The sequence below is a fragment of the Arachis hypogaea genome, chromosome 4 (assembly GCF_003086295.3).
Source record: "Arachis hypogaea cultivar Tifrunner chromosome 4, arahy.Tifrunner.gnm2.J5K5, whole genome shotgun sequence".
Lineage (NCBI taxonomy): Eukaryota > Viridiplantae > Streptophyta > Magnoliopsida > Fabales > Fabaceae > Arachis > Arachis hypogaea.
The window spans coordinates 122005727-122019697 of record NC_092039.1 but is presented as its reverse complement, the minus strand read 5'-3'; the positions used below and the strand labels follow the sequence as shown (position 1 = coordinate 122019697).

Genomic DNA, 13971 nt, shown 5'->3' with positions numbered 1-13971 from the left:
TCTCAAATTTAGATTCATGTACCACCGAAAAACACTATTTATAGACCTTAGTAAAACAAAAATAAATATGTAAATTACTTATTATTAAGGCAATTTTTTATTATGTACAGTAATTACGCATTATAATTGATAAGTAGTTTAATAGTACATTGAATATTGATTTGATAATGAAGATATGTTCCTAAATTAGTATAATTATATATTATTCATTAAATATTAATTATAATATAATATAATTATAATAAAAGTATTTTTTATAAAATAATTTAGAATAGATGAAAAATTTCATTCGTTTTGGAGAGAAAACGGACTCACGAGAGATCGACAAGTCACCCTTATTGGTTGGGGGAAAACCCAGTTTTAGTATATTAAGTAGATTCATTTTAGATAAACGATTTACTCTTAAATTTATAAAGACTTAAAACCTAATATTAAAAACCTGACAATAGTACTTACCAAAAAAATCTGACAATCGTATATTACTACGATTCACTTTCCCTACTATTCACACCCGAAACGCTTCCTATAAATCCAACTCCAACTTTAGTAGCGTGTTTGAATGATCAATCACGAAGGATGTATTTTGATTCTATTTATTTAATTATTAGATTGAACCTTATGTTCATGGGTTTGAGGGTGCTTTTTGTTTTAACCTAATAAAAAGTTATAAATATCTTCTTAACTATTGTAATCGTAGCGTAGAATAATTTAGAAATTTAAAAACTTCTTTTGGTTTCGTGATGAAATCATGGTGTAGACAATTGAGGTTGAGGAGTCCCTTTTTTGTTGTATTGGAAAATTGGATAGAAGGTTGAGGAGTCCCTTCTATTCAAGTTCCAAATTATGGCATTGACAAGTTAGGTTGAGAAATTTCTTTTTTGTTGCGCCAAGAAATTGGATAAAAAGTAGAGTGATTCTCTTTATATGCAATTTCAATATATCCTTTTGGAAACGTTTCACGTGTGCCATGGTACGGTACTGGAGTTTCAGAACTCCATGTACGATCAAGTTGCTTGTAAATTTTTGTCTTTTAGCAGTTTTTTAAATTACTGACTCACCCCACATTTAAAATAAAAAAGACTATGTTAGACAGCTTGTAACTTTGAGAGAAAAGACGGGGAGTTGATCGACACACAGTGAGTCTCAAAAGTTTGTATGCAATATGAACTGATCGGGCAAATAAAAAATAGATGGGTGGGAGTTACTAGTTTTTTTAGGAAGCTCTGTAGTAACCACCCGTGACTGGCGGCGATTCTAGATCTGTGTGGTTTCCTGCAGCCGGCAAGTGAGTGGGTTTGGTCTGCGCAGTGTTGAGACCCGACGGCGTCTGCGGGCAGACGACTGGTACTATGAGTGTGCTGGTGTTGCTGTTGTTCTGCCTGGGAATCCATTCGGGCAAGAGCTTTTCGCTAAGGTATTCCGTGATTGAATTAGATGTCAGAAAAGATGTCGCTTTTAATGCTAATTAACAAAAGTTGCGTTTTGTTACATTTAGAATACTGTTATCCATGCTTATTGTAATCAAATTCTCCGGTGTTTGTCCTTGTTTCAATCTCATCATTTTCTTCTTAGCATGAAGAACAACGAACTAATTTAGTCTATTTCTATTTTAACATATATGCTTTTCTACATGAGATGTAGTTTAATTTTGCTAGCATTCCGGAGATAAAAAATAACAACTTATCCACTTTAATTTAACTTCTACTTCCATTCAATTTATAAAATAAAAAATAAGTTAAACCAAAAAAAGTTTGCGATATAATTTATAAACATCACAATAAAATATGTTAATAAAATAATTACATTAAAAACAATCCTTTTTATTTAGTTCTTGTTATATATGAAAACTGAATTAACAATTAAGTACATTAATTCTATTCTTGTTATGTATCAAAACTGAATTATATAGCAAAAATAATTTAATACATTCAAACAAATTCATAATATCCCTAAACCTTTAAAAAACGAAACTAATTTTTTGGAATCATTAGTTTTGATATATTACAAAAACCAAGTAAGATTGTGTTTAATCTTTTTTTGTTAACATATGTCATTGTGTTATTTTTTTTTATTATTTTTCACAATATTTTTTCAGTCTCAATTCTGATTTTTTAAATTAATTTTTTTTTTAGTTTGATCATCTTAGCCATATGAAAAGAACACTTTCCTTTAACACAAGTTACGAATTATCAAAATATTCCATTTCTAAAAAATAAACCCTGTCTTACCAGCCCACCTCAATTTCTCATCTTTTATTTTTTTGGGTTTTACCTCAATATGTCATTAAAGGGCCCATGATTAATCGGACCTCAATGTCCATGTCCGGAAGCCTAAGCCATGCAGCTGTTAGGGTAGCCGGCTACAGATTCCGTCAGTTCACTCAACCAAATTTTGGCTAAATTTGGCCTTTAACATTGGGTTAACAACTCACTTTCACGACCAGTCGAATCTCCACGCTGCATCTCACCTAACCTGAGTCCACAATATCAAAGTTTCGGTTCATCTTAGTCAATGAAATTTTTTATATTAAATCTGAACGCTTTTAGACATTGGAGTTTTGAAACTCCAGTCCCGTACCGTGGCGCACGTGAAGCGTTTCCTATCCTTTTTATTTCTATTTCTATATCAATGTATTTTTTTATTCAGTCTGAATTATTGTCTTTATGTTTATCTTTTATTTTTTTTATCATACACTATCTCTAAATTTAGATTCTTTATGTACATATTAATTTTTCTAAACTTTAATTAGATTAATCTTTTAAAATATTAAAATTAAACAAATTAATACCTATCAATTAAGGACATTAGGTGATTTTTAATGGAAAAACTTGACCTATCCGATGAAATAAACATAAAAAATTTATTGAGTCAATTTGTAAATTGATTCTTGAAATTACACTCGAACTTTAAAGTAATTATTGAAATTAATAGTCATCTAATATTATTTTAAAACTTTACTTCAGAATTTATACTAGTTCCTAATACATTTTTTGTTCATCAGAATACTGAAACAACGTTATTTTGTATCTATAACAAAAATAAGCCTCTCTTTTTCCTTCCCCAACTTAAGCCCCTTCCCCTTCTCTTTCTTCTCTGTCTCTACTTTTTGCTGGTCTCTGTCACAACACCGCGTCGCCCGCCCCGCTTTCTTCAACTTAGTCTCTTACACTCATATCTCCTAATTGTCTCTCTCTGATTCTCTCTTTTCTCTTGTCTCTTCTCTATCTTGATCTGCCACCCTGATTTCAAATTTAATTTTCTCATTAACTCATTTTATTTTTCTTCATACACAATTAACTATCAATTTTCACAAACACATTAACTAAACATTCTCATTACTCATTAATACACATTATCTCAACAGACTCCATTCAACTTCATCTTTCACCTAAACCACAAAATCTATTTATAGTTCAAAATTTTATACAATCATTAATAGAACAAACTCTATTGCAGTTTAAAAAATTGAAAAAAAATAAATGAACCCCGAAGCAAAGCAAAGTGACCCTGGTGCCAACTTTAAAATCAAAATCATACTTTTAAACGGTCTCAATAAACTAATCAATGGTGAAGGAAACATTTTCGATGGGAGCAGTGCGGCATCTCCCATAAACTTGTTCGAAAAGTTCTTTCAACTTCATTCAGGAAGTGCAGTGACAAATTAATTTTGGAATTAGCGAATATAAAAAGGATCAGGAAGGCAGAAAGAGACAGAGAGGAGATAAGAGTGTGAGAGACTAGATTGAGGAGGGAGACGAGCAGCGTGATGCCGTGATCGAAGCTGGCGAGTGGTGGCAACAAAGGTCTCGGGTTGGGGAAGGAAAAGGGAAAAGGAAAGGGAAAGGAGGGAGAAGGGGAGGCTCAGGTTTTTTTTTTTTATAAATACAAAACGACATCATTTCAATATTTCGATGGGCGGAAAGTATTTTAGGGACTAGTATGAATTTAGAGTGCAAGTTCAAAGATAAAATTGAGTAATTATTAACTTCAAGAACCATTTTAAAATTTGAGTATAACTTCAAGAACCATTTTAAAACTTTTAACTCAACACCTATTTGATAATTTTCATTTTTTTAGAGATAAATTTATTCGTACGAAAATTTTCGAATACTAAACAATCATCCTAAAATGAAATGAGATTTTGTTATATTATTCTTTCTAGCTAAATGTGTTACGCCAGTAAATTTTATTAGAGGTAAATTCTTTCTATTTGTTTTGTTCCTTAATTCGTGCTACCAAAAAAATTCCATAACACAACAAAAATTATATAAAATCTTATCCTACTAAATTGCATCAAATACATAAATCTAAGTATCTAACTCCGTCATTATGTTTTATAATAGCAATGCATGCATGCACTTAGTTTATTTAGACTTAAATATCTTTTGATAAATTTATAAAAGTTTAATTTTAAATTTGTAAAAGTTTAATTTTAATGTATTAACATTATAAAACATTTTACAGAATTATGAAATTACATTTGCTCAATTTCTTATAATTTAATTCATAACAATTTTTGCATTCAATCTATAAATACTTGTATTTTTTTAGTTTTATCAAGATCTTTAGAATCTTTTTTTTTTAGTTAAATTTTGTAGAATAACCATTCACCTAGCTAATATAAAAAATAGCTAAACTTGATTTTATCTCAAATACACACAAAAATAGGCTCATCTTAACTTGTATCTTACCTACAAAATTATTATTTCAGTGAAAATTACGAGGAAGATTTTGCTTATCAATAGATATATACCTAATGGAAAATGAAGCACCATTTACATGAAAACAATAGGTCTATGAATTCTATTTACATGGAAACAATAGCACCATTTACTAATCAATAATCATGCTCGAGATAATTAACAATTTAACAGCAATGCTAATTGAAATCTTGTTTCTATATTTGTATGTCTAAACTCAACGATTAATTTTCCTATGAATAAGGGTACAAAATTAAAGTACACATGATAATAAAAGATAAAACAACCAATCTTCATTTGTTTCAAAATTAGGAAGAAAGCTAATTAAGATCCCTTGAATACATCAGAAGGGTTCAATGGTTGAGAATCCAGCTGATAAAGATTGAGTGCAGGACCAACAAACCTGAACAAAATCCAAGCACCAATCATTATGAATATTGATGCATATGCAAACTTGTTGAGCCAAAACAGTGCACCCTTTTCTCCCATGTATAGTTCCACTGCCTTCTCATTCAATGTCATCTCCTCCCATTTCTTCTTAGGGGCACTTTTGACATTTCCCATTCTTGTAGCAACACCTCCATCATTGTTATTGTTTTCTTGCTTTCTTGATTGTCTTCTTGATGACCTTCTCCTGAACCTTACTCCTACAGCAGCTGAATCAGTTGGTGCTTGAACTGATGATGATGATGATGATGATGATGAGTTTAAATCACTACTATTGTCATTGTTGCTGCTGCTGCATTTGAATCTGAGAGAAAGTTGGTGTTGATTTTGTTGGGGTTGTAAGAATTGTTTGTGTTTGTGGCTTCTTGATGATGGAACGAGGTGTCTAGTGAGAATGAAGTGTGAAGAGAGAGAGGTTGTTTCCATGGCTTACTTGACAGAAAGAAAGAAAGAAAGAAAGGATAATGAATAATGATAATTTGTGGTTAGATTTTCCTGCTTATCTTGTTGGATTTTATTGGATAATAATATATGATATACTTTGGGTTATTGGACCACAAAGTTAATAAATTTCAAAATAGGCCTACAAGTACTTGCTAGTTTACTTTGGTTTGGACTTTGGGGGCAGTCCTTCATATCAAAATTGTACTTGCTAGTTTACTTTGAGGATAGAGAATTTAGTAAATTTTGTAACTAAAAGTTTTGTACTTCTATCTTTTATCAAATAAGATATCTATCTGTAATAAATTTATTAAATTTTTCTCAAATAAAAGTTTGAGTTGAGCATAACCATGTAATAATACTAACAAGTTTATTACTTTATATAGACAGGAAAATAATAGATTCTGGACCCAAAAATAAATTGAAACAAAGAAGGAATCTTCAGCACCTCTAATTCAGTGAAACTCTACCATGTTTCTGGTACAAGTATGGAACATAAGTTACATTAATAAGTTATTTACTAAAAAGTATAATGACCAATGAGTATGTAAACATCTATGAATAACATGAGTTATCACCACCACCATTTTTTTATACAAAGTTACATTATGAAAGGAAGGAATCCTAATAAACTATAACAAGGTGGAAAAAGGTAAAACAAATTCCACACATAAAAGCTGTAGTATATTCTGTTCTTTTTCCTCAAATTGTGAAACCAAGTCCCCACCATAATGGAATAAACTATCTTAGGATTCGGCTCCTCTAAAGTGAGAAGGTTGGTATACACAGAAAGCAAGGGACTAATTTAGTTACTCTTGGATCCATAAGCTTTTGTGAATGAACAGAGAAGCAAACTAAGGATAGTGTGAGATTTGTGATTCTCATCCATTAGGTTTGGGAGACTTGCTATAATGGTGAAATGGAGAACCAGGAGGACCTCTTGGACTTGACAAGGTCCTTACAGGTTGACCCTTCCTTGAGAAAGATCCTACTTGTGTTTGCATGCCGTTTTTAGGATTCGGCATAGACATGGTTCGATCAACTCGAATGAACTGGAAGTGGCGAGACGCAATGGCCATGTCCTTGAGGTTTTGTACAGGCTTTAGAGCTTGAACAACTTCACTCATCATAGGTCTGGATTTCGGATCGCGGGTAAGGCACTGAGCTGCTAGCTGGACTGCTTTTTGTGCACCTTTAATGGAGAAGTGGCCTTCAAGGCGATGGTCGATTATCCGATAGAACATTCTTCGGTCTAAGATAAAAGGTCTTGCCCACTCCACAAGGTTGTGCTCCCCATTTGGTCTATTCTTATCAATAGATCGCCGGCCGGTGAGCATTTCCAGTAGCACTACTCCGAAACTATAGACATCACTTTTCGTCGTCAAATGTCCTGATCAAAATAGGTAGTTTCATGTCAGAATTAAAACTCAAAGTGAAAAAGATAAAAACTTTGTAGTACAAAGCTTAGAACTCAAAGGATGTTAGGATAATATAAACAATCTAAGTATAGAAATAGAATCCATATTCAAGCCCCTTCAAAATTTTGTTTGAGATGCAGAGTATTTTAAAGTAACAGAAATTAAGTTTGAATATCTACAGAAGTGTCAATAACCCATCTTCAGTAACAGATTCATAGCACATAATACTATATCCTTTAACAGGATTCATTCTAAGTTTTACTTTGGATATATCTGACAACAGTTCTTTTAATTGCTACATTATAACTTGGCTCACCGAGTAATCAATGAAACATGTTAATAAATGAAACAGAAAAATTAGGCTGGCATAAACCAAGCTGGGATATTTAACATTAATGAAAAGCTTAGATTTATGACAGTTCCAATTGCTATTGATAAGGTTCGAACTCACCCGTCATCACATACTCAGGAGCTGCATAGCCATATGTTCCCATAACTCTTGTAGATATGTGTGTCTTCTCCCCTTCGGGACCATCTTTGGCGAGTCCAAAATCAGAGAGCTTTGCATTGTATTCCTAAAACCAATTTTGATTTGTGATTTTACATTAAGAATATGAATACTGAATAGCAAACTAGCTTAAAAGAAAATGCCTTGTTTGTTAATAACTCGCATACCGCATCTAATAGTATGTTAGATGTCTTAAAATCGCGATAGATTACAGGCCTCTGAGCTTCTTCATGGAGAAAAGCAAGACCTTTTGCAGCACCAAGTGCAATTTTCATTCTGATAGACCAAGGAAGAGGCATAGACCCTTCTGCATAATTCATGGTTGTTACCAGAAAACAATTAAACTTCCTCATGCATACATATTTATAAGAACATAGTGCAAGAAAAAAACTGTTTTCAACCAACATTTACATTAGGTGTGTGTTAAATTGTGATATAATATTTGTGACTTGAGATTGCAGATATAAATAAGCAGTGGTGAACACATCAATAGAGATGAAAATAAGTTCGTATCGTACTTCTAAAGAGGTGGTTCTCTAAGCTTCCTCGGGGCATAAACTCATAAACCAATAATCTTTGGTCATCTTCAATGCAGAAACCAATCAATTTTACAAGATTAGGATGGACAAGATCACCAAGAATGTTTAATTCAGCCTGGAAAGAAGAAGAAAGACACCGAGAATGTTAACAAAAAGCAATCACAGAATTAAAAGGAAAATCCTTGAATAAGTTTCTTACAAGCCACTCTTTGTGACCCTGAAGTCCATCATGGTTAAGGGTCTTGACCGCAACAGTAAGACCGGTCCCCGGTCTCACAGGTGCAGTTCCATTCTCCTCAATCCAACCCTTGAAGACACAACCGAACCCTCCCTCGCCGAGAAGACTCTCCGGTTTGAAGTTCCTAGTTGCCAACTTAAGCTCATTGAAGGTGAATTTTCGCAACCGAGGAGAAACCTTCAACTCCTCGCTGAACTTTGGAGTCGAAGGGACACTTCCAGCATTACTAGTTGTTGTTGAGGACTCTGGTGCAGCACTTGCTTCCCTCTTGCTTCTCTCATATGCAGATGCTTTATCTACTTATTGAAAATAAATTAGAAAAACCTTCAATTCATTCATTGTTTCATGGTATTACCACCTAAACACTTGGGATTTTAAAGGATTAATAAAAACTAGTACATGATATGAATCTGATATGTATCTATTTAAGCAATCTGATCATGGAATTAGAACACATGTTTAAGTCGTTCTAAAATTCTCATACCGAAATTGACATCCATGGTTTAACTTTCTTTAATCTATATGATTCAATAATGATCTCTCAATGTCACAACTCAGAAATAAAAAACTATGATCCTTAAATTATCACAAAAGTTAGCAGCTCAAAGATACAAAAGGATGAACAGAACCAAAAAGTAAAGACAACCAAAATTTATTTTTCCTTCACTTAAATTTTGATACCAAATAGAAAAATATCATGAAGCCAAAGAAGTGAGACATACATAAAAAATATACTAACAAAATGAAAAAACTTACAACTATGAGCACTAGTAGTGGTGCCACTTATGGAGTTATCAACCTTTGATCTTGAAGGTATGCAACTTCCAATGAAACTCAATCTAAGGCAACATCCACTCTCATCACCATCTCTATTCTTCTTCTTCTTCTTCTTCCCTCCCTTTGACTTTTCAACATCTAAACTCCCTGCTTTAATTGCATTATTCTCAAACCCCATCTTCCCTCAAATTCCTACCAATTATTTTGATTACTCAAAAGTCCTTAAAGCTTCAAAATTCAATAAGAAAAAAATATATATTTACATTAAGAAAAGAAAAGAGTCCTTAAGCGACCTTAGCTACAATAATTGAAGTCTTTTCTTAAAAATACAGCTTCTTCACCATCAACAACATATGAAACATAAAAAAACAAGGAACAAGAACCTAGTATTCAATGATAACAAGGATCAACAACATAAGTACAGTGCTAAATAACTAAAAAGAAAAGGAAAACAGATAACAAAAAAGACATCAAACCAACCCAGTTGTGAAATTGAGTCTAGAGGGGCTGTAGGTGGAGGAGAGAGGGAGTGGAAAACTGAAAACTTGCATGTGAAAGGGAGAAATTTTTTTTTTTTTTTCAACAACGGGCCGGCCGGGCAGGCTTGGAATGTGAGAGTGTGTATCCGGGCAGGGCGGGCAGGAAAGAGAAAGTGACAGCCATTTGCTTTCTTTCTTTTATTAATTATTATGAGATGAGCACTTGCAAGTTACAACATCTCCTTTTTCTCTCAATTGTTTGACCTCATCATTTTTGCACCATGAATGATGAATCATTATTTCATAGATAATGTTTTTTTTTTATTTCTTGTTCCCACCCAAAATTTATTAATATAGCATTTAATTTGTATTAATTATATTGTAAAATATACTATCACATTAGGAAGAATATATTTGACCTATTTATTTGTTAGTTTAAAAATTATATAGATATGGATATTTGATTCAATAACAACTTTTTTTAAATATATAATTTAATCAGAACTCAACCTTTAACATTAATTACAAAATCACCGTTTCAAAATAAAAGAATTCTATAAACAAGACCTATAAATATTTGGTTGAATAATATTTAAAACTCTATTTTGTGATCTTCAAACAAAAAACTCTATTTTTCTATTAAAAATAACTCCAATCATTAAAAGAAATTAATAAATAATTAATAAACTATGCTGTATGCTATTTATACATGAGTGTGCATAGTTGGGCTTTTTTTTTTTTCATGCAAAATCTTCTTATCTCTCCTCTTTTAGGTTTTTTAAAATATTTATGTTTTTGGTGTGTGCTAATGTAGGACTTAGCAATACTACCACTATCATTAATTGATAACATGCCACGTTATTCTCAATGATTTATTCCACACTTTATTTAATCTAAAATGACTAATTACTCTTCTTCTTTTTTTCATATAATGGGATTGGACTAATGAGTCATTAGCCATTAGCAAAATGGGGTAGTGCCTAACTTTTGGAATCTTTTATGAGCCAATTCCACAAGGAAAAAAGAAAATGGAATCAATTATTTTCAGGGTGCCTAATAGACCTTCAATAAGTTATGTATGCCTGTTTTATTTTCACATATTTTCTCGTTATCTATCATTATATATATAATATGGGCATGTAAAGATTGAGACACCTCATAATAAATAAAATATTTATCGTCACAATATATTATAGTATATAAACTATATACACACACAATACAGTTTATATTAAATTAATGTTAATGAAAAAAGACATGATCAAATCAAGTTGGAAGCTTATGTATGGAATAAAACAGAGAAAGGGTTAAAGGGCATGTGGGAGCAAGTGTAAACAAAATTATATAAGCTAGTTGACAAAAATAGTAATAAAAAAGGTAAACTTGACAAAAATGGTAGCACAGAGGATCAGAGGAAGAATAAAACAAAGGAGATTATATAATTTTGTTTGTATTAGCTTGATCTAAATTACTTTTAATCCCATTGATTTATTTGGATTCTAGCAGTGGATATTATTTAATTTTTTTTTATCTTATTCACTACTGCACAGACGGCCACATGTTGCCTAAAATATATAGTTAATTTTCTGTCTTTGTATAATTCCTGATGATTTTTTTTACAGGAACATATTTAAATTAGGTTAAAACACGTTGATAAACCAAACACACGCCGTGATCCTAGGGCAGTTGCAATTCCGGCTGAGACGATGCAGAGAGGTTCAAGACTGATTTCTGATGTAGATCAGGTATCTGATGTCCTAAACAGATGCCGTGTTGAGCGAAAGCGTCATGTTGGGACACGTTCGAGTCAGCGTGAATAGAAGTGGCTCGACGATGCGATTAATGTATTGGAGGACAGGGTCCGAAGCTGCAGTGGAGCCAGGGGTCATGGCCAACAGAGAGGGAGGGGTGTTGGTCGACGTGGAAGGAGAGGCAGAAATGATGATGAGGATGGTGGGGACAACGATAGTGATGGTGACGATGATGTGTAGAGATGATGCTGGAGGTAATGGCGATGATGACGGTGGAGATGAATGTGGTAGAAGAGGACACAAAAGTAGAGATGTTGCTGCGATGGGTGGTGGGTATGGATGAGGTGGCGGAGGACATGATGGTGGAGATGCTAGTGGGTTGGGTGGTGAGTATGGAGGAGGTGGCAGGGGCCCTAATGGCAGACACGATGGAAGGATGGGTGGGGGTTATGGAGGAGGTGAGGGCGGTTCAGGTGGTGTAGGAAATGTTGGTGTAGATTGTTATGGTGATGGTATAAAGTCTGGTTATGGAGGTGACAAGGATGATGGTGGAGGGTTTGGTGATTATTTTGTCAAGGTTCTCAGCAGCGATGAGGCGGTACACGAGAGGCAGACATACATTAGCCTAGGTGAAATACTATCGGGGGCTTGGCAGTGAGAAGCTCTCAGTAAGAGGGAGAAGCTCTGTAAGAGCCAAGTGAGAAGCTCTCAGTCGGAGTTGTCTCGGCCATAGTAAACTCAGAATTATCCTTGTCGTACAAAGTCACCGTGAAATATTCGGAGGCCTTCATATTAGCCTCTATTGCCCTCATCAGATGCTGATTAAAATGCTGCCTGGCTCCTAACTGTGGCTCTGCCTCTTTTTTCTTGCGAACAAATAGTTCGTCCAATCTTCCATAAGTGGACTTCACCAACGAACAAATTGGAAGGTTTCTTACACCCTTTAGTATTAAGTTTACACACTCGGAGATATTAGTAGTCATATGCCCAAATCTCCGACCTTCATCTTGATGTTGAGTCTTCTGTGCATAATCAATCCTGTTAGCCTAATCACACATTGTAGGATCTTCAGATTAGAGAATGTCAAACAAGTAGTCAAACTCAACCTCAGTCTTGACGTAAGCAGCATTTACTAGAAACTTCCGTGCATCTTTGTCCTTAAAACTCAAGGCAAAGTTTACCGCTATGTGTCGGATACAAAATGCCTGGTATGCACTTGGTGGAACCCAACCGCCATCAGGAGCCTCAAAGTAGCCTTGATCCCGTTTTACCTATCCGATATGACTAGAATACCCGGCAGAGGTGTCACATGCATCTGAAGGTGAGATAGAAAGAATAACCACAACTCTGCATTCTCACCCTCCACAAGTGCAAATGCTACAGAAATGATGTTGGAATTGTCGTCCTGAGCAATCGCAACAAGCAGTGTATCCTCGTACTTTTCGTACAAGTGGGTCTCATCAACACCAACCAATGGCTTACAATGCCGAAATGCCTCGATACACGGTGGAAATGTCCAAAAAAGTTGATGAAAATAAGATGATGACTCATCAACTTGCCCACCAACTCGCACAGGACTCGTTCTAACACTGCAACACTACCTGGCATCGTGATCTGCACACCCGGTACCCATCGCAGCAACTCATTATGTGACTCTTTTCAGTCTCTATAAATCTATGCAACGGCCTTATGCTTAGCCAACCAAACTCTCCTGTAAGTCATTCTAAAACCAAAATGTGCCTCTGTCGCATTCTGCAGTACCTTGATCTATACGGCAACATCAACTCTAAGTATGGGCAGTATGAAAGCCGATATCACATGATAATCAAGTATCCTGTGATTACTAGATATCGATGTGGCCAGACAAGTATGAAATCCATTGTACCGTTTTACCACCCAAACACATCTGCGATGGTGAAGACTAATCCGAATCAATCAAGTGCACCCGTTGTCAAACTCCTTACACTTCCCATGGTACTTGCGATGATCAAATTCCAACACTTTGTACTCAATCCCACGGGATATGCTATAAGTCTTCACACTTAAGACAACCTCCTCTTTATCCTGTAACTGCTGACCAACTTGGAACTCAGCTAGAGCTCCTGTATCTTGTATATTTCTGAACCCAAATCCAGAAGGTACCCCTGGTAACCCCTGTCATGTCATGGCATCCAAGTCCAAAGTTGAAAATGTGTGAGTACTACTGAGTTTCTGAACTAGATGCTCCACCAATGCCAGCTGGAATACTCCTCACTATGTCATCATCACTATCATCAATAATTGTGGCGGGTTCCACATCATCATCATCATCATCCCGTAGTACATCCTCGACACCATCCGGTGCTCCACCTGCTCCGAAAACTGGGATCATAACAGGAGTACCAACCATTGCAATTGCAAGCTCATTGAAAGGTCAATTATCACCTATTTTTTTGTCACAATTGCAGTTTAGATCAGCTGCGAATGACAGATATGCAACCAAAACTGCCTTAGGTGCAATCACAGGCACAAATGATGAGGCACCAAGAGGCATTGAATTAGAAGTGGCTGGCATTGCTGAAGATTAAAGATTTTGGTTTGAATCTTCTGAACTATAAACCACATCTACAAGCTTGGCCAATAGCTCAGGGGTCTTCAGCTCGAAAAACTAACAATGATAATGGAATCGAACTT

At 34.6% G+C, this 13971-nt stretch overlaps 2 protein-coding genes across 6 annotated transcripts; both read right to left on the bottom strand.

The window, feature by feature from the left end:
• Window positions 1-2151: 2151 nt before the first annotated feature.
• Window positions 2152-5650, bottom strand: LOC112797730 (uncharacterized). Of its 2 annotated transcripts, none has more exons than XM_025840811.3 (2): window positions 5104-5650; window positions 2152-2472 (listed from the first exon to the last, which is right to left on the bottom strand). In XM_025840811.3, the coding sequence occupies exons 1-2, from the start codon at window positions 5571-5573 to the stop codon at window positions 2409-2411; spliced, it is 534 nt and encodes a 177-aa protein (XP_025696596.2). In that variant the 5' UTR covers window positions 5574-5650; the 3' UTR covers window positions 2152-2408. The 2 variants fall into 2 exon arrangements, 1 of the variants encoding a protein (XP_025696596.2); XR_011880594.1 differs by lacking the exon at window positions 2152-2472 and adding an exon at window positions 2916-3239 and having other exon boundaries at window positions 5104-5585.
• Window positions 5651-6009: 359 nt separating this feature from the next.
• Window positions 6010-9887, bottom strand: LOC112797729 (serine/threonine-protein kinase PBL36). Of its 4 annotated transcripts, none has more exons than XM_025840809.3 (7): window positions 9549-9814; window positions 9048-9260; window positions 8253-8587; window positions 8033-8168; window positions 7682-7821; window positions 7458-7581; window positions 6010-6978 (listed from the first exon to the last, which is right to left on the bottom strand). In XM_025840809.3, the coding sequence occupies exons 2-7, from the start codon at window positions 9244-9246 to the stop codon at window positions 6470-6472; spliced, it is 1443 nt and encodes a 480-aa protein (XP_025696594.1). In that variant the 5' UTR covers window positions 9247-9260; window positions 9549-9814; the 3' UTR covers window positions 6010-6469. The 4 variants fall into 4 exon arrangements, with proteins under 4 accessions (XP_025696594.1, XP_072090024.1, XP_072090023.1 ...); XM_072233923.1 differs by having other exon boundaries at window positions 7682-7818; window positions 9549-9769; XM_072233922.1 differs by having other exon boundaries at window positions 9048-9887.
• Window positions 9888-13971: the final 4084 nt, after the last annotated feature.

Excerpts from the sequence above, each read along its gene's own strand:
- LOC112797729 (XM_072233922.1), bottom strand. The coding sequence starts at position 9,246 with ATGGGGTTTGAGAATAATGCAATTAAAGCAGGGAGTTTAGATGTTGAA. Across the intron at positions 8,169-8,252 it reads AGGGTCACAAAGAGTGGCTT|GCTGAATTAAACATTCTTGG; the intron begins GTAAGAAACTTA and ends TCTTCTTTCCAG. Across the intron at positions 6,979-7,457 it reads TCCTGAGTATGTGATGACGG|GACATTTGACGACGAAAAGT; the intron begins GTGAGTTCGAAC and ends TATTTTGATCAG.
- LOC112797730 (XM_025840811.3), bottom strand. The coding sequence starts at position 5,573 with ATGGAAACAACCTCTCTCTCTTCACACTTCATTCTCACTAGACACCTC. Across the intron at positions 2,473-5,103 it reads GGTGCTTGGATTTTGTTCAG|GTTAGGTGAGATGCAGCGTG; the intron begins GTTTGTTGGTCC and ends TTGTGGACTCAG.